Raw genomic sequence first — 19,222 nt, forward strand, 5'->3', positions numbered from 1 at the left:
CTGTATTTTAAGTTTTTGTAATCGTTCGCAAAACTCTATTGAATTTCTTAATGGGGAAGGGTTGTTAAGTTTATAATGTTTTTTTTAAGAAAAAGAAACAAAATTACTTAATGAAGGACTAAAATTTAACTGGCCTAGTTTTCATAAAGAAAGAGATATTATAACAACAATAGCTGAAGTTGAAACCACCATATCCCAGCTCTCCATAGAACAGCAAAACGACACAAGACATGAAATAAAGAAAAAGCTCACCAATTTGGCTAATGAACTATACAAATTCTAAACTCACGAATCACAAATTAAACAAAGATCTATAAATTAAAATAAAACAGAATGATGACATAGTCACTAAAGCCGATAAAGGAGGAGCCACAGTCATAATGAATAAGGAAGATTTTTTATTTAGCGTATGGCTAGAGATACAGCGTCTATTTTTATTAGATCTACACTATATACGTATGTCCAAATTGTTTATATAGTCTACAGCCTCTGGAGTCGCAAAAGCAAAGTCAGTAGCACTGCCATTGTTTTTTCTAGTCCTGCATTCTTCGATTATGTGCTTTACTATCTGTTTTGTAGCGCCACAGTCACACACAGGCATTGGGGTTCTGTTCCACTTGTAGTGGAAGGCTCCACAGTTCCCGTGGTTTGTTTGGATCCTGTTCATTGCGGACCATGGTCTATGAGGGAGGTTGAAACCCGGTGGTGGTGTCTTCTTCACAGAAGACATTGTCGGGCAGTATTTGTCGTTGAGTCTCTTCTTCCATTCAGCAGAAGTTTGGTAGTTGCTGTTCCACAAGTTCATGGCATCTCTAGTTGGTGGTTTTCTCGAACGCAGACGATTAATATTCGCATCGCCGATGTCAATATTTTATTATAATCTATTATCTTCATTTCCGTATTGATTAGTATCACAGTATAAAGATAATTTAAACTATATTTAAACTATAAAAAGTGAAATTTCATAACTTATATATAAGAATGTAATTAGGCTATTGACATTTCAAAAAAGCAGATATACAGTGACATACCTCAAACAACGGTATTTTTTGAAGACCCTACAATAGTCTCACTATTATCAATGTGCACAAATGCAAGAATAATTTTATTCTATACTTTGTAATATAAATTGTAATATGACAACATGTAACAAACAACATGTACTTTTAAACCTAAAAATGTACACACTTTACCATTTCAGTAAGCAATTTGCCAGTGTTTTCATCAAATAGATAAATTATATTGAATGTAATAATTTTGACACTGTATGTAAAGAAGTATAGGACCTATATAAGCAAAAATTTAGACATAGTGAGCCTATAAATCTCACACACATGTTTTCAAAAATAAGATATACCCACCAACATTCTAAATACAAAAAAAAATTTTTGACTCAATTGAATCAACTAAAAGATTAATATTTTACATGTGATGTTTTTGTATATATCTTTTTTATATGTATGTCAACTGAAGATGATCCCTTAGGGATCGAAACCGGTCTTGACCTAATTTACCAATTTTGAAGTAAATAAATCTGTGTATTGATAAGGTGGTGACTTTTAAATTATCTTTATACTGTGATGTCAATATTTATCGGAAGTTCTGAGTTCTTCACTATTTTACTGAATTCTCTTAGAAGAGCATCTTTACGTCTGAGATCTGGAGGGGGCCGATGACCTTCGATGTTAGGCCCCTTAAAACGACAAGCATCATCAGTGAGATCTGGAGGAGGGATATGACTTAACACTGGTAGCCACTGCATGGGAGTAGATTTGATTGTACCAGTGATGAGACGCATTGTAGTGTTCAGCTGGGTATCCATGATGTTTCTGTGGGCACTATTTAGCCAAACAGCAGTGCAGTATTCAGCAGTCGAGTACACCAACCCTAAAGCTGAACATCTCAGAGTTGCAGCTGTAGATCCCCAAGTTGTTCCACACAGCTTATGAATTATATTGTTGTGAGTTCTTACTTTGGCAGAGACATTCAGGAGATGTTGTTTATAAGCCAGTGTTCTATCTAGTGTGACTCCTAGATATTTAGGGTACCTATTATGTCTCAATTTCTGTTTGTCCATGTACACATTTAACTCCCTGTTAGCCATTTTATTGTTTAGGTGGAAGCAACAAACTTCAGTTTTGCTGATGTTTGGTTGGAGTCCCCATATTTTAAAGTAGTGTGCCAGTGTCTTGAGGTCTTCAGTCAGGATCTCTTCTGCTTTCTAAACTGTTTTGTCCCTGATAGCAAGTGCCCAGTCATCTGCGTTTCCAAATTTCCTTGAAAGTGTCTTCGGTATGTCTGCAATATATAAACTAAACAGCAAAGGAGCGAGAACTGACCTCTGTGGCAGACCGTTGTTCAGCGATCTTTGGCTGCTTACAGCTGTCCCATTGTACACACAAAATTGTCTTTTACTCAACATGTTGTTCAGGAATTGTGCAGTTATTCTACATGGGACTACTTTCAGGACCTTGTAGAGTAATCCATCTTTCCAGACTGTCATAGGCTGCTGTCAAGTCTGTGAATGCCACTGAAGTCTTGAGTTTTCTTTGGAAACCTGCTTCAGTTAGTAGTAGTCAGATGATCAATCAATCAATCAATCAATCAATCAATCAATCAATCAATCAATCAATCACTACTGATCTGCATTTAGGGCAGTCGCCCAGGTGGCAGATTCCCTATCTGTTGTTTTCCTAGACTTTTCTTAAATGATTGCAAAGAAATTGGAAATTTATTGAACATCTCCCTTGGTAAGTTATTCCAATCCCTAACTCCCCTTCCTATAAACGAATATTTGGCCCAATTTGTCCTCTTGAATTCCAACTTTATCTTCATATTGTGATCTTTCCTACTTTTAAAGACACCATCCAAACTTATTCATCTATTGTTGTCCTCCCACGCCATATCTCCACTGACAGCTCGGAACATACCACTTATGATGTAGATGTTGATTCCCATAGGGAATCAGGAATTATTGTTCCGAATGAGTAATACCAATATAAATGGTCCGTTATTGGACATTATAAATTTTTCCAGCTAACTCATTTCTGGTTGCCAGCGTTTCGCCCCCGTGTGCTAGGCTGGGTTCATCAGTTGGTACCTAGCACACCTACCAAGACACTGGACAGTGCATACCGTGGAGGCCACTGCGTAGTCTAATTGTAGCCACCGGCAGTGCCAATGCACTATGAGAGACATTGTCTCATTATGAGAGACATTGTCTCATTATGAGAGACATTGTCTCATTATCAAAAATTGATGCCTGCTCGGCCATCAGATGATGTAGATGTTGATTCCCATCTACATTAGCCTACAATTAGCCTACGCAGTGGCCTCCAGGTATGCACTGTCCAGTGTCTTGGTAGGTGTGCTACGTACCAACTGATGAGCCCAGCCTAGCGCATGGGGGCAAAACGCTGGCAACCAGGAATGAGTTAGCTGGAAAATTTATAATGTCCAATAACGGACCATTTATATTGGTACATACCACTTACAAGTAACTATTCTCATTTTGGTTCCGTATTGAAGTTGACGTATGTCTCAAATATTATTACAATATTATAAGTCCACCTGTTCAATACAGTACAATATGATCCACTATTTCATATGGTCAAAATTTTATACATAATACATAAAAGTCAATGGTACATGTTTCACCCTCCTTACGGGCATCATCAGCCTATATCAATCTTAAAAATAATACATATGGAGTCATTCTAATCTTATAAATTATAGGTTAAAATGTTGAAAAATGATTTCGTAATACATTATACAGGAACATCTAAAACAACGATTTTACCATCTTGGATTCAAACTATGGGAATTGAAGAAACATCCCCCTTCCATGATTGTGTTTACACTCAAGGCCATCACAGTCTTAATGATATTATAAAAAAAGGATCCATTTTAGTTTTAAACTCTCAAAATTCATGTTTAACCACGTTGTAATCTTCAAAAACAGTTAATTTACTCTCTTTTAACATACTTTGGTGCATTATCATTGTTTTAGATGTTACTGTATAATGTTTTACGAAATCATGTTTCAACATTTTAACTTATAATTTATAAGATTAGAATGACTCCGTATGTATTATTTTTAAGATTGATATAGGCTGATGATGCCCGTAAGGAGGGTGAAACATGTACCATTGACTTTTATGTATTATGTATAAAATTTTGACCATATGAAATAGTGGATCATATTGTATTGTATTGAACAGGTGGACTTATAATATTGTAATAATATTTGAGACATACATACCACTTAGTCGAGCAGCTTGTCTTCTTTCCCCCAAGTCTTCCCAGCCCAAACTTGGCAACATTTTTGTAACGCTACTCTTTTGTCGGAAATCGCCCAGAACAAATCGAGCTGCTTTTCTTTGGATTCTATGTAGGTCGTAAGAAACATAACTTGATCTGTTGTACTTCTCTGTGGTCTAAAGCCCGCCTGTTTCATTGGAATTTTCTTGAGTAACTCGGGACCAATTCTGTTGAGCAAAAGTCTTTCTATTAGTTTATATGCAACACTGAGCAAGGCAATAGGGCGGTAGCTCTCCGGGTTTTCACTTGGTTTACCTTTCTTAAGCAAGGCAATAATCTTCGTCTGTCTGAATAGTTTTTGGTGTCTTGCCTCTTTCAAGGATATCAGTGTAGAATTTAGCCAGCCAGGCACAAGCCTTTTCTCTACAGTCAGCAAAGAACTCTGGGTATATACCATTCTCACCAGGGGCTTTACCTGATTTAGTGTCACTGATAGCTATGTTTATTTCTTCCACGCTAAATGGTTTGGAGTGTGCCACCAGGGAACTACTTTTCAGGAGTTTCAGTTCTTTCTTTAAGTTCTTAGTAACTTTCTTGTTTCTTTTGCTTTTGGAAGTCATGACCAGATGAATGGCGATCTTTTTTGGATGGATTTTCGATGTCGTCCGTCCAGTTGCTTTTCTGTCTCCAGGCTTCTTTAAGAGAGACCATGCTTGTAGACTTGATTTAGTGAAGTCTAGTGAGCTAACTTTATCTTACTATTTTTGCCTCCTGGCTGCATCTAGGCTGTGTAGAAGCTGATCTGCAATTTCATGGTCACTGCTCTCAATAAATTGTTGGTAAAGGTTTTTGCTTTCCTCATTCCATCCAGGGATGTATTCCCTGCGAAACCCTCTAGGGATATGTTTCTTTGCTGCTGACACCACAGCTCATGCGAATCTTTCATAAGCGTCATGTGTAAGTGGTATCCGACCTACGCATTTATCAAGTTCTTCTGCGAAGCCAGGCTATGAGGGAAGTCATTAAGCACTTTTCGAGTAGTTGGTAGAGGTTTGTTTCCTTTATCTCTGGACACAAAGGACAGATCAGGATAATACCCCCATTTCCAGGCTGCTGATTTGAACGTGTCCCAGTCTTTGGCATCAAAGACATGAAAGTGGTTGTTTCTATCCATCCATTCCAGTACTGCTTCCCCATTAATGTCATTAGATCTGTATTTGCAATTCTGGTAGTGACTGTTGAAATCACCAAAGTAGACTGCTGGATGTGGTCGAATGTCTACAATGGTTGGGCCACTTAGAATTCGGAGGTTTGTAGATGTTTGAGACCTCTGTGTCACCTATTCTGATGACAACGGAGTGGATGTCCTCCTCGATGCTAGTAGATAGAAAGGCATCATCTACAGTGTTTCGCCTGTACTGTATGTATCCTTACCGTAGGCATGATGATAGATTGCTCCCAGAAGATCGAAACCCGGAATTTTTCCTGTAGCTTGCAGCTGCTGCTCATCAGTGCAATGTGTTTCCTGTATGACTGCCAGGTCTACTTCATGAGAAAGTAGCAGTTTGGACAAGGCTTCACTTTTAGCATGACTAACAAATACCTTCAATGTTTAGTTGACATACACGAGGGACAAGTCACAGGTTCCTAGTGATTGTTTGGCCCTTAGAAGGGTCTTTGGAAAATTCATTTGTGTTCATTGTAATTCTGTACTGTATCTAGACCAGGAGGTAAAACTTTAGTCTGGTCGCCGTTGCTCCCTTAGCGCCACCCAGGGGTCACGTGTAGGGTACTTTCAGGTTAAACCTATGGATCTGAGCAACGTTGGACCCCCATAAGAAGGATTATATTGATAAAACAGAAACTTTTTTCTCAGATAGATCTTTTTCCTTAATAAGTAAAGACCCCATAGCCCGAGTTCAATGCAACCTCAAAATGTTGCTTAAAAATTCAACTTTTTTTACTATCTGAACATGAAACACAAAAGTTAGTTAATATGAATCCGAACATTCCTAAGGCAAGGGCTTTGCCTAAATTCCGTAATGCTGAAATTCTTATAAGACTTATTATCAAAAGTAAGAATAGTCCAACATACAAGGCATCAAGATACATACACAGTTTCCTTAAAAAACATTATAAGCTTAACAACACTTCCCCATTAAGAAATTCAATACAGTTTAGTGAACAATTACAAAAATTTTAAATACAGCCTAATCATGTCATGTGTTAATTCGATGTAACTAGCATGTACTTAAATATCCCAACCAAGGAAACAGTAAACATTATTAAAGAAAATCTAAGCTTAGTCATCTCAGTAATCTTGAGCTCAGATGGAAAGCCACTTCTAGGGAAAGAAGACAAAGCAGAAAGATGGCAGGAACATATCCAACAGTTGTATCAAGGTGAAGATTTAGATAATTTGGTTCTGGAACAAGAAGAGGGTGTTGATGCTGATGAAATTGGAGACCCAATTTTGAGGCCAGAGTTTGACAGAGCTGTGAGAAACCTAAATAGGAGCAAGGCACCTGGAATTGATGACATTCCCTCTGAATTACTGACTGCCTTAGGAGAAACCAGCATGGCAAGGTTATTCCATTTAGTGTGTAAGATGTATGAGACAGGAGAAGTCCCATCCGATTTTCGGCAGAATGTTGTTATACCTACTCCCAAGAAAGCCGGTGCTGACAGGTGTGAAAACTACCGCACCATTAGTTTAGTATCTCATGCCTGCAAAATTTTAACACATATTATTTACAGAAGAATGGAAAAACAAGTTGAAGCTGAGTTGGGAGAAGATCAGTTAAACTTCAGAAGAAATGTAGGAACACGTGAAGCAATCCTGACTTTACGTCTGATCTTAGAGGATTGAATCAAGAAGGACAAGCCCACATACATGGCATTCATGGATCTAGAAAAGGCATTCGATAATGTTGATTGAACCAAGCTATTTAAGATTCTGAAGGTGATTGGGATCATATACCGAGAACGAAGAATTATCTACAATCTGTATAAAAATCAGTCTGCAGTGATGAGAATCGAGGGCTTTGAAAAAGAAGCATCAAGCCAGAAAGGAATGACGCAAGGCTGCAGTTTGTCCTCCCTCCTTTTCAGTGTTTACATAGAACAGGCAGTAAAGAAAATCAAAGAGGAATTTGGAAAGGGAATCACAATCCAAGGAGAAGAAATCAAAACTTTGAGATTTGCCGTGATATTGTTATTTTATCTGAGACTGCAGAAGATCTTGAGAAGCTGCTGAATGGTATGGATGAAGTCTTGGGTAAGGAGTACAAGATGAAAATAAATAATTCCAAAACAAAAGTGATGGAGTGCAGTCGAATGAAGGCAGGTGATGCAGGAAATATTAAATTAGGAAATGAAGTCTTAAAGGAAGTGGATGAATATTGTTACTTGGGTAGTAAAATAACTAACGATGGCAGAAGTAAGGAGAACATAAAATGCAGATTAGCACAAGCAAGGAAGAGCTTTCTTAAGAAAAGAAATTTGCTCACTTTAAACATTGATATAGGATTTAGAAAGATGTTTTTGAAGATTTTTGTGTGGAGCGTGGCATTGTATGGAAGTGAAACGTGGAGGATAACTAGTTCAGAAGGAAAGAGAATAGAAGCTTTTGAAATGTGGTGTTACAGAAGAATGCTGAAGGTGAGATGGATAGATCGAATCACAAATGAAGAGATACTGAATCGAATTAGCGAGAGATCAATTTGGCTAAATTTGACGAGAAGAAGAGATAGAATGATAGGACACATCTTAAGACACCCAGAACTTGTTCAGTTGGTTTTTGAAGGAATTGTAGGTGGTAAGAACGGTAGGGGTAGACCAAGGTATGAATATGACAGGCAGATTAGAGCAGAGGTAGGATGCAGTAGTTAACGTAGAAATGAAAAGGTTAGCACAGGATAGGGTGACATGGAGAGCTGCATCAAACCAGTCTATGGACTGATGACTCAAACAGCAACGTGTTGCCACAGATTTGCTGCTGAGGATAGTTTTACTTTATTCTCGAATCAATTTTTTGGCTAAATACAGTGCACCTCATTAGAAACGTGTTCAATAAATCATGACAGCTACCAGAATTGCAGATATTTTGTTCTTCACTTTTGGTACCAAAATTTTTATTTCGAATAGTAGACGGTAAGCAGGTTCAGGATATAGAAAGTGAATGGGTGGCATACAGGGATGCTGTAGTAGAAACAGCCAGGGAATGCCTAGGAACAACTGTGTATAAAGATGGGAAAAGGCGAACATCTTGGTGGAATGATGAAGTGAGAGCAGCCTGTAAACGTAAAAAGAAGGCTTATCAGAAATGGCTCCAAACAAGGCTGAGGCAGACAGGGATTTGTACGTAGATGAAAGAAACAGAGCAAAACAAATAGTTGTTGAATCCAAAAAGAAGTCATGGTAAGATTTTGGTAATAACCTGGAAAGGCTAGGTCAAGCAGCAGGGAAACCTTTCTGGTCAGTAATAAAGAATCTTAGGAAGGGAGGGAAAAAGGAAATGAACAGTGTTTTGAGTAATTCAGGTGAACTCATAATAGATCCCAGGGAATCACTGGAGAGGTGGAGGGAATATTTTGAACATCTTTTCATTGTAGAAGGAAATCATCCTGGTGGTGTTGCGAACAGCCAAGCTCATGGGGAGGAGGAAAATGATGTTGGTGAAATTATGCTTGAGGAAGTGGAAAGGATAGTAAGGATAGTAAATAAACTCCATTGTCATAAGGCAGTAGGAATAGATGAAATTAGACCTGAAATGGTGAAGTATAGTGGGAAGGCAGGGATGAAATGGCTTCATAGAGTAGTAAAATTAGCGTGGAGTGTTGGAAAAGTACCTTCAGATTGGACAAAAGCAGTAATTGCACCTATCTATAAGCAAGGGAACAGGAAGGATTGCAACAACTATCGAGGTATCTCATTGATTAGTATACCAGGCAAAATATTCACTGGGGTCTTGGAAGGGAGGGTGCGTTCAGTCGTTGAGAGGAAGTTGGATGAAAACCAGTGTGGTTTCAGATCACAGAGAGGCTGTCAGGATCAGATTTTCAGTATGCGCCAGGTAATTGAAAAATGCTCTGAGAGGAATAGGCAGTTGTGTTTATGTTTCGTAGATCTAGAGAAAGCATATGACAGCGTACCGAGGGAAAAGATGTTCACTATACTGGGGGACTATGGAATTAAAGGTAAATTATTAAAATCAATCAAAGGCATTTATGTTGACAATTGGGCTTCAGTGAGAATTGGTGGTAGAAGGAGTTCTTGGTTCAGGGTACTTACAGGGGTTAGACAAGGCTGTAATCTTTCACCTTTGCTGTTCGTAGTTTACATGGATCATCTGCTGAAAGGTATAAAATGGCAGGGAGGGATTCAGTTAGGTGGAAATGTAGTAAGCAGTTTGGCCTATGCTGACGACTTGGTCTTAATGGCAGACTGTGCCGAAAGCCTGCAGTCTAACATCTTGGAACTTGAAAATAGGTGCAATGAGTGTGGTATGAAAATTAGCCTCTCGAAGACTAAATTGATGTCAGTAGGTAAGAAATTCAACAGAATTGAATGTCAGATTGGTGATACGAAGCTAAAACAGGTCGATAATTTCAAGTATTTAGGTTGTGTGTTCTCCCAGGATGGTAATATAGTAGGTGAGATTGAATCAAGGTGTAGTAAAGCTAATGCAGTGAGCTCGCAGTTTGCGATCAGCGGTATTCTGTAAGAAGGAAGTCAGCTCCCAGACGAAACTATCTTTACATCGGTCTGTTTTCAGACCAACTTTGCTTTACGGGAGCGAAAGCTGGGTGGATTCAGGCTATCTTATTCATAAGTTTAGAAGTAACAGACATGAAAGTAGCGAGAATGATTGCTGGTGCAAACAGGTGGGAACAATGGCAAGAGGGTACTCGGAATGAGGAGATAAAGGCTAATTTAGGAATGAACTCGATGGATGAAGCTGTACGCATAAACCGGCTTCAGTGGTGGGTTCATGTGATGCGAATGGAGGAGGATAGGTTACCTAGGAGAATAATGGACTCTGCTATGGAGGGTAAGAGAAGTAGAGGGAGACCAAGACGACGATGGTTAGACTCGGTTTCTAACGATTTAAAGATAAGAGGTATAGAACTAAATGAGGCCACAAAACTAGTTGCAAATTGAGGATTGTGGCGACGTTTAGTAAATTCACAGAGGCTTGCAGACTGAACGTTGAAAGGCATAACAGTCTATAATGATAATGTATGTATGTATGTATGTATGTATGTATGTATGTATGTATGTATGTATGTATGTATGTATGTATGTATGTATGTAAGTAGACTTACTTTGTGACTTACAACAATATAGTTAGAAAAAAAATCTTCAATTTATAATTCAAACTGTAATGTAAACTTATTTACGAACTGTAATGTAGGGAAAGAAAAATAAAAGGATGGAAGTTAAAAGAGAAAGAAATAAGGGAAAAGTTTCAAGAGGATCTGAAGAAAGAAATTCCCAAAGATGACTTGAACAGTGTGGAAGAGGAATGGACATGTTTCAGAGATGGATTTCTAAGTGTGCAGTAAACACCTGTGGAAGACTATCAGGGAAAAATGAAAAGGTGACTCCTTGGTGGAACAGCAGGGTAAAGGAAGCAGTTAAAGAGGAACAAATGTCTTGGAGGAAGTGGATAGGCAGCAATAGTACAGAGAATTGGCAGAAATATAAATTAGCCAATAGTACAAGGAAAGAAACGGAAGAGCTGGGAAAATTTCAAAGAAACTTTACAGGAGGATATAAAGGGAAGTAAAAAGGTTTTGTTTGGTTTGGTGAAGAATAGTTTACAAAATAGGGAAGATACAAAATTTGTAAAAACTGAAACAGGGTAGATATTGACACAAAGAGATGACATACTAAAAAGTTGGGAAGAATACTTCTCAGAACTGCTAATTATTAAATATAGTGAACTGGTAGATGAGAAGGAGCAAGAAGAAACAAAGGGGAAAGAAGAAAAGGAGATATCGATGTTAGAAATAGGGGAAGCCATACAAAAGATGATGAGCGGTAAAGCAACAGGAGTGGATGAGGTAACTATGGAAATGTTAAAAGCAGCAGGACCAATAGGGCTACAGTGGCTGTATAGATTATTTAGAATAATCTGGAGCAAGAAAGAGATCCCAGAAGAGTGTGGAAAGGGTTTAATTATCCCAATATTTAAAAAAGGTGATAAAAATGAATGCAATAACTACTGAGGTATCACCCTTATTGTCCATGTAGCTAAGATATTTGAGAGAGTATTGGAAGAAAGACTGAGGAGGACACTAGAAAGAGGAATGGAAGAACAGTATGGTTTTAGGAAAGAGATCAACGTTTGACCTGATCTTTACATTAAGACATATGATGGAGAAGAGATGGGAGTTAGAAAAAGACATAGTGATGACATTTATTGACAATATGCCCAGACAGTTGGTATGGGAGACATTAAGGAATAAAAGAGTTAACAGAGTGGAAGTGCAAATGATAAAAGCTATGTACAAAAATTGTGTTAGTTGGGTGAAGACTAGTATAGGAAAAACAAAATGGTTTAAAGTTGAAACTGGTCTCTGACAGGGGAGTGTACTATTCCCCATACTTTTTGTAATAGTCATGGATGAAATTCATAAGAACATTAAACAGAGATTGGGAAGACAGGCAACAAAAGCCATGTTGTTTGCAGATGATATAGTGATATGGGATGAGGATGAAACGGAAGTACAAAAACAAGTAGATGTATGGAATCAAGAGATAGACAAATTTGGGATGAAAGTAAGCACAGAGAAAACCAAAACAATAGTCAGATGATGGAAAGATAACCAAGGAAATTGGGAAAAGAATACAACAAGCAAACAGCTTCTACCAGAGTGTAAGGGGTATTTTGTGGAACCAAGATGTCCTGAAAAAATGTAAGAAAGTATTATATTCAACCTATTATGAACCCATACTAAGCTATGCAGCTGGATCGTGGACTAAAACACGATGAGAGGAAAGTAGAATACAGACAGCGGAGATGAAATTCCTAAGAGGTATCAAGGGCAAGACCAGAAAGGATAGAATTAGAAATGAAGAGATAAGGAAAAGGACAGGAATCTTGAAACTTCAAGACAGGATAGAAACAACAAAGTTGAAGTGGTATGAACATATGATGAGAATGGGAGAAGAGAGAGTGCCAAAAAAAGCTTAACAGGAAAGAGACCACAATGAAGACTCCGAAAGAGGTGGACAGATTCAGTGTGGGAGTGCATAGAGAAGAAGGGAGGAAAACCGGAAGAACTTAAAAAGGGAGAATAGTGCTGGAGAGACAGGCAGCGATGGAGGTCCTTGAATCACAACCCAACCTGGGAAGCTGGAAACAGGAAATAAAGGTGATGATGAATGTGCTCTCTTTGAAACATTTGAGTTAACCTCGCATAAGATAAGCCATTGGGCTCTAAAAAAAAAAAAAAATGCCTGTTCATACAGCTAAAAGCACAACAACCCAACATTTTCACCAACTCTGCAAACTACAGCTATTAAAACAACGTGTTTACAATAGAGTGCTAGGGAGAAATGTGATGAACGAATGCAACTCCAGGTTGATAAACTTAACCACAATAGGTATTTTATTTGATCCTATATTGACTTGTTTAAATCTATTAAAGAGTGTGTTACATAGTTTTTTATTCCTTGATTTGACTTTACTAATGAAGGGAATGGATATTGTTCCTGAAACATGTATGTTAGAATAAATAATTTTCAATCATTAAAAGTGTATTGACAAGGTTGATCCAACATAAACTGTTTTAAATAGTTTCCTTAATAGATATTGCAATTCCAGGCGTGGCAGATCAGAAATTGAACCGACTTGGTAGCACTGTATCAATATAGTCACTGTAGTCAATCATGGGAACTTTAAAATAATAGTCCTATAAATATTTTCTTTGTAGTCAAGAGCATAGTTTGAGATGCTAGTTGATAATGAGCAACCTCTAATTAGTAACCATAGGAAATTGTGCTCACAGAATGCTGGATGTTTTGTATGAGTTCATTTTTTAATCTTTTAACCCTTTTGAAGTTTTGAATCTGTGCCATGACCATGAATGTGGTTTGAAAAGGGTTTGTTAAATTCACGTTTAAGCTTGCTGTTCATATAGGAATTCATTGGAAGACATTGCAAAGCTTTGGGAGTTTAGTCATAAGCATTTAAAAAAAATTTTTTTTTTTTAATGTAGTGTACTTGACTCTTAAGACATCTCTTATTCATTGTGTTTGTATGTGTATAGATTGCATAATTAATTAATGTAGCCAATCATACATAGATTTATTTTTAATGTATATTACCTTTTGTTTTAGGACACTATGCTGTTCCTGATTATAGCAATACTAGGCTTCAGATAACAGATAAGAGCAGTTTAATGTTGCGACCTACTACACGTGGCCATCTCATTGTTGATGAAAAAGAGACCAAAGCAGAGAGCTCAAGATATGAATATAGGTCTTTATCAAAAATTGCTCAGTGGCCAGAAGTTGTCAAAGAGAGAAGTAGCATCGGTATTCAGACAGAACCATTGAAGGAAAAAGATGTACTTCATGGTTACTGGGAGAAAGTACTTGAAGGGAATGTCTCATACCTTCTATCACATGACTTCTTGAGTGTTTCATTTAAAGCTGGCAAGCAATGGATTAATCAACAGGAAAACAAGTTCCTCAAGCTAGTGGTGATTGTGTGCTTCAGCTGTGTCTTTTCCATGATGTGGTACCTTCGCATCCAGGTATTAACAGTAAGACCTCATTTCATTCTTAGATTTTAAAATTAGGCATTGTGATGAGGGATGACTCCCAGGGTGGGGCAATACAAGTATCTTGTGAGAAAGAAGTTATTTTTATATGCAAATTCAAATACATTGGAACCTTGATTCTCCGTTTTTGGATGGACCAAAAGGGAAAACAGAAAATCCGGGAATGAATGAAAACCCTCAACAATTTGGCTAAACATTACAAAAATGAAATACATGTAATTATAATCTTACAAACACTCCTAAACCAAACCAAACCTCAGCCCCAATGCGCCTCTGCCTGCCTAGCGACCGCTACTCAGCCCAACAGCCTGCAGATTACGAGGTGACGCATGGTCAATGTGATGAATCCTCTTGACCATTATTCGTGGCTCTCTAGACCGGGGTCGCCATCTCACCATTACATAGTTCCTCAAATAAAGGTAATCACGTAGGCCGACTGGACCTGGAACCAGCTCTTATACCCAGGTAAAAATGCCTGACCTGGCTGGGAATCGAACCTGGGCCCTCTGGGTGAGAGGCAGGCAAGTTAGACAACGGGACCGGCTTCAAACATTAATTATCGGTACGCGAGTTAAAAATCTCGATACTTTATATTCAGTTATACCAGGGAAACTTCATCAGTTTTTTGTGAAAACTTCTTTCATTTCAGCAATTTTGATCAGCCAAACAACCTAATCTAATCTAATGCAATAAAATAAAGCACATCAGATACAAAAGCGCCCAGCATGATGGCAAAATCCTTTCTTGTCTTAATCTTCCATTTTAATTTGGTCACCGGTGTATTGTTCATAGTAAGTTTCTGAAAATCTTGTTCCACGTAAATTAGGCTTATATTGACATATACAGGTTATGTTGAACTCAAGAATATGGTTTCGAATGTAGGTATCGGTTCTCAAAAGTTTGCGAATGCATTATATTCAAATCTGCCCGTCACTAATTACAATAAAAATGAGAAGAGAAAAAATATCATCAAAAAACTTCAGAAATTACAATTATTCATAACCTTGATCTCAGCTGGTAAGCACGTTCACTGCACAAGTCAGTACGAGTGGAAAATGATACAGATGTTTTAAATGAAACGTGTGCAAATAAAACGACTGCGGTTTTTATGACATTTTAACATAAAAACATAAAATTCCCAGTCTTATATTAGGACCAAAAGAGTAATAGGCAATCCCAAGACTTTACGAATGTAAGGTGCAACATCTGTTTATTTATTTCATTTATTTATTATGGCTTCTTTCATGTGGCGAAGTTAGGGCACACGGCCCTCTCTTTCACTTAACCACAATACAACAAATAATATTAAGGTTGCCTATTACTAATTATACTAATTACACTACTTATACTATTTCCTAAATTAAGCTTAAGTTACACACCCACACAATATGCAGCTTATTAGCTTATTAGTTCGTTACTTCAGTCCTCTTTTCTATCTCACACAGACACTTGCACACACACACTTACAATGTACACACTTATCAACTACCCTTACGTTTACATTATATAAAACTAACAGAAACAATTTTTAATTTTACAATTACCAATCACACGCACACAATACACACCAATACACACTTCAATCGCTAACTCTCAACAGGAAGTCTCGGCAAGATATTTTAAATTTTAAATAAAACAAGACGTTTTATGACAGTTAATGGTTTCTGGAGACCAGGATTTTTCCAGGTGATCGTAATCAGATGATCCCGCTTGTTCTAATGGACATGTTTACTTTGCATATTACCGTTCAATCAGTGACACGGTATGAAGCTGACATGAATACCTGTGAAGTGGCGGTATATCCTTGTGTCACCTCTAGCTCATTCTTTGTTTACTGTTGCATGTTTTCAGATTGTTCACAGACTTTTAATAGCTCAAACTTACCTATGCAAGACATGAAGTTCACTTCCTTCTGCTTCCTTCAGAACTAAAACCTAAACACTTGCTTCAATTTCATCATCTATATTTGCAAAATAATCTTTCTTCATTTAACACCACACACTCATTCAGCTCAAATTATTCTGATTGGTAAGATAGGAGAATGATATAATGTAATGACAGCATAGAGCTTTGCGCACTGCCACCCCAGCTGCTCTGAGCTGTAGTATTAAAATAGAAACCCATGTATAATGATACTTTCTAAAAGATTGACGCAAGTGTGATAAACTGATATAACATGAAAACAATATTCTCTCACCCATGGGTAAAAAATGCAAGTATCCAGCTCGAATTATTATTATTATTATTATTATTATTATTATTATTATTATTATTATTATTATTATTATTATTATTATTATTATTATTATTATTATTATTACCGTGTTTTGCTGGATCAGCAGAGATGAAAGAAGGTGCGGGCTTGAATGGATCTAACTACAAGTTCGAAAGATGAATTAAAATTTCAACAGAGGTTATATTTTCAAAACTTAACAGTGGTGACATAGAATTTGAAAACTTAACAAGTCAACAAGAAGTCAAAATCAGGTACAAAGAAATTATAAGTGTTAGGGGATAATTACAAGATCTGGGCTTCGAGCCCCACAATTACAATCCTTGAGCTATTAGCCCAATTTTACCAAAGTACAGAATTAAGCAAAGGGGCAGAAAACCCCATCATTTCAAGGAGCACTTGCTCCTAACTACAATGTTAAGCCTCCTAGAGGCACTTTCCAAAATACCAGAAAGAGCGGACCTGCTCTCAATTTTACAAGCCTTATCAAAGGCCAATGGTTCATGTTTGTGGGTTACTGTAGTCACGTCCTAGTTCGTGAACCATGGGCAACGGCTGAGTGGCCTAGTAAGTGGTCCTGAGAGTCGGGATACCAGTTGCTATGGAATGGGAGTGGGCTTCTCGGACATATTCTGAGTCGTGGCCCTCCTTGTACTCAGGCGGCTAGGACTATACAATTCACCGGTGGTCCATAACCCGTTAGAGGAGAGATCCTCACTTGGACTATGTGCAAGTAGGGCAGCATCCTGCTTCATGAATTTACCAAGCTCAGAACACTTTAAGCAAGCCTTGGACCTATGGGAGTAATGGAGTCCCACTCCCATTTGACAGGCGAGGGACTCCTTGGAAACAACTTGGTGAACGAAATGGAATTCGATGGGGAGCTATCAATATTAATGGGGTTTATGGAAGAAAGAAGGTAGAACTGGCTGAGTCAGCAAAGAGGATGCATCTGGATGTGCTAGGAGTAAGTGATATTCGGGTAAGGGGAGATAAGGAGGAAGAGAGAGGAGATTATAAAGTGTACTTGACGGGTGTTAGAAAGGGAAGGGCAGAGTCTGGGGTAGGGCTCTTTATCAGGAATACCATTGCACGCAACATAGTTTCGGTTAGGCACGTAAATGAGCGAATGATGTGGGTAGATTTGTCAGTGGGAGGAATTAGGACAAGAATTGTGTCTGTGTATTCACCATGTGAGGGTGCAGATGAGGATGAAGTTGACAAGTTTTATGAAGCATTGAGTGACATTGTGGTCAGGGTCAACAGCAAGGATAGAATAGTGCTAATGGGCGATTTCAATGCGAGAGTTGGGAATAGAACTGAAGGATACGAAAGGGTGATTGGTAAATGTGGGGAAGATATGGAAACTAATGGGAATGGGAAGCGTTTGCTGGACTTCTGTGCTAGTATGGGTTTAGCTGTTACGAATACATTCTTCAAGCATAAGGCTATTCAACGCTACACATGGGAGGCTAGGGATACCAGATCCATAATAGACTATATCTTAACAGACTTTGAATTCAGGAAATCTTTTAGGAATGTACGAGTTTTTCGGGGATTTTTCGATGATACAGACCACTATCTGATCTGTAGTGAACTAAGTATCTCTAGGCCTAGGGTAGAGAAAGTGAAATCTGTCTACAAACGAATAAGAGTAGAAAATCTCCGGGACGAGGAAATTAGACAGAAGTACATGGATATGATTAGTGAGAAGTTTTGAACAGTAGACAGTAAACAGGTTCAGGATATAGAAAGTGAATGGGTGGCATACAGGGATGCTGTAGTAGAAACAGCAAGGGAATGCCTAGGAACAACTGTGTGTAAAGATGGGAAAAGGCAAACATCTTGGTGGAATGATGAAGTGAGAGCAGCCTGTAAACGTAAAAAGAAGGCTTATCAGAAATGGCTCCAAACAAGGGCCGAGGCAGACAGGGATTTGTACGTAGATGAAAGAAACAGAGCAAAACAAATAGTTGTTGAATCCAAAAAGAAGTCATGGAAAGATTTAGGTAATCACCTGGAAAGGCTAGGTCAAGCAGCAGGGAAACCTTTCTGGACAGTAATAAAGAATCTTAGGAAGGGAGGGAAAAAGGAAATGAACAGTGTTTTGAGTAATTCAGGTGAACTCATAATAGATCCCAGGGAATCACTGGAGAGGTGGAGGGAATATTTTGAACATCTTCTCAACGTAAAAGGAAATCATCCTGGTGGTGTTGCAAACAGCCAAGCTCATGGGGAGGAGGAAAATGATGTTGGTGAAATTATGCTTGAGGAAGTGAAAGGATAGTAAGGATAGTAAATAAACTCCATTGTCATAAGGCAGCAGGAATAGATGAAATTAGACCTGAAATGGTGAAGTATAGTGGGAAGGCAGGGATGAAATGGCTTCATAGAGTAGTAAAATTAGCGTGGAGTGTTGGAAAAGTACCTTCAGATTGGACAAAAGTAGTAATTGCACCTATCTATAAGCAAGGGAACAGGAAGGATTGCAATAACTATCGAGGTATCTCATTGATTAGTATACCAGGCAAAGCATTCACTGGCATCTTGGAAAGGAGGGTGCAATCAGTCGTTAAAAGGAAGTTGAATGAAAACCAGTGTGGTTTCAGACCACAGAGAGGCTGTCAGGATCAGATTTTCAGTATGCGCCAGGTAATTGAAAAATGCTACGAGAGGAATAGGCAGTTGTGTTTATGTTTCGTAGATCTAGGGAAAGCATATGACAGGGTACCGAGGGAAAAGATGTTCGCTATACTGGGGGACTATGGAAGTAAAGGTAGATTATTAAAATCAATCAAAGGCATTTATGTTGACAATTGGGCTTCAGTGAGAATTGATGCTAGAATGAGTTCTTGGTTTAGGGTACTTCCAGGAGTTAGACAAGGCTGTAATCTTTCACCTTTGCTGTTTGTAGTTTACCTGGATCATATGCTGA

General features: G+C 38.1%; 1 protein-coding gene across 1 annotated transcript in view; it reads left to right on the forward strand.

Moving 5' to 3' along the window:
* The window catches only part of LOC136886360 (serine/threonine-protein kinase/endoribonuclease IRE1), a 387,729-nt gene that overhangs the window by 207,043 nt on the left and 161,464 nt on the right, over nt 1-19,222 (forward strand). Inside the window, exon 9 of the mRNA XM_068231041.1 lies at nt 13,609-14,027. Within this exon, the coding sequence (XP_068087142.1) occupies nt 13,609-14,027 (419 nt within the window). The remainder of the gene's footprint in view (nt 1-13,608; nt 14,028-19,222) is intronic.

This window comes from Anabrus simplex, chromosome 1 (genome assembly GCF_040414725.1).
Source record: "Anabrus simplex isolate iqAnaSimp1 chromosome 1, ASM4041472v1, whole genome shotgun sequence".
In the NCBI taxonomy this organism is placed as follows: Eukaryota; Metazoa; Arthropoda; class Insecta; order Orthoptera; family Tettigoniidae; genus Anabrus; species Anabrus simplex.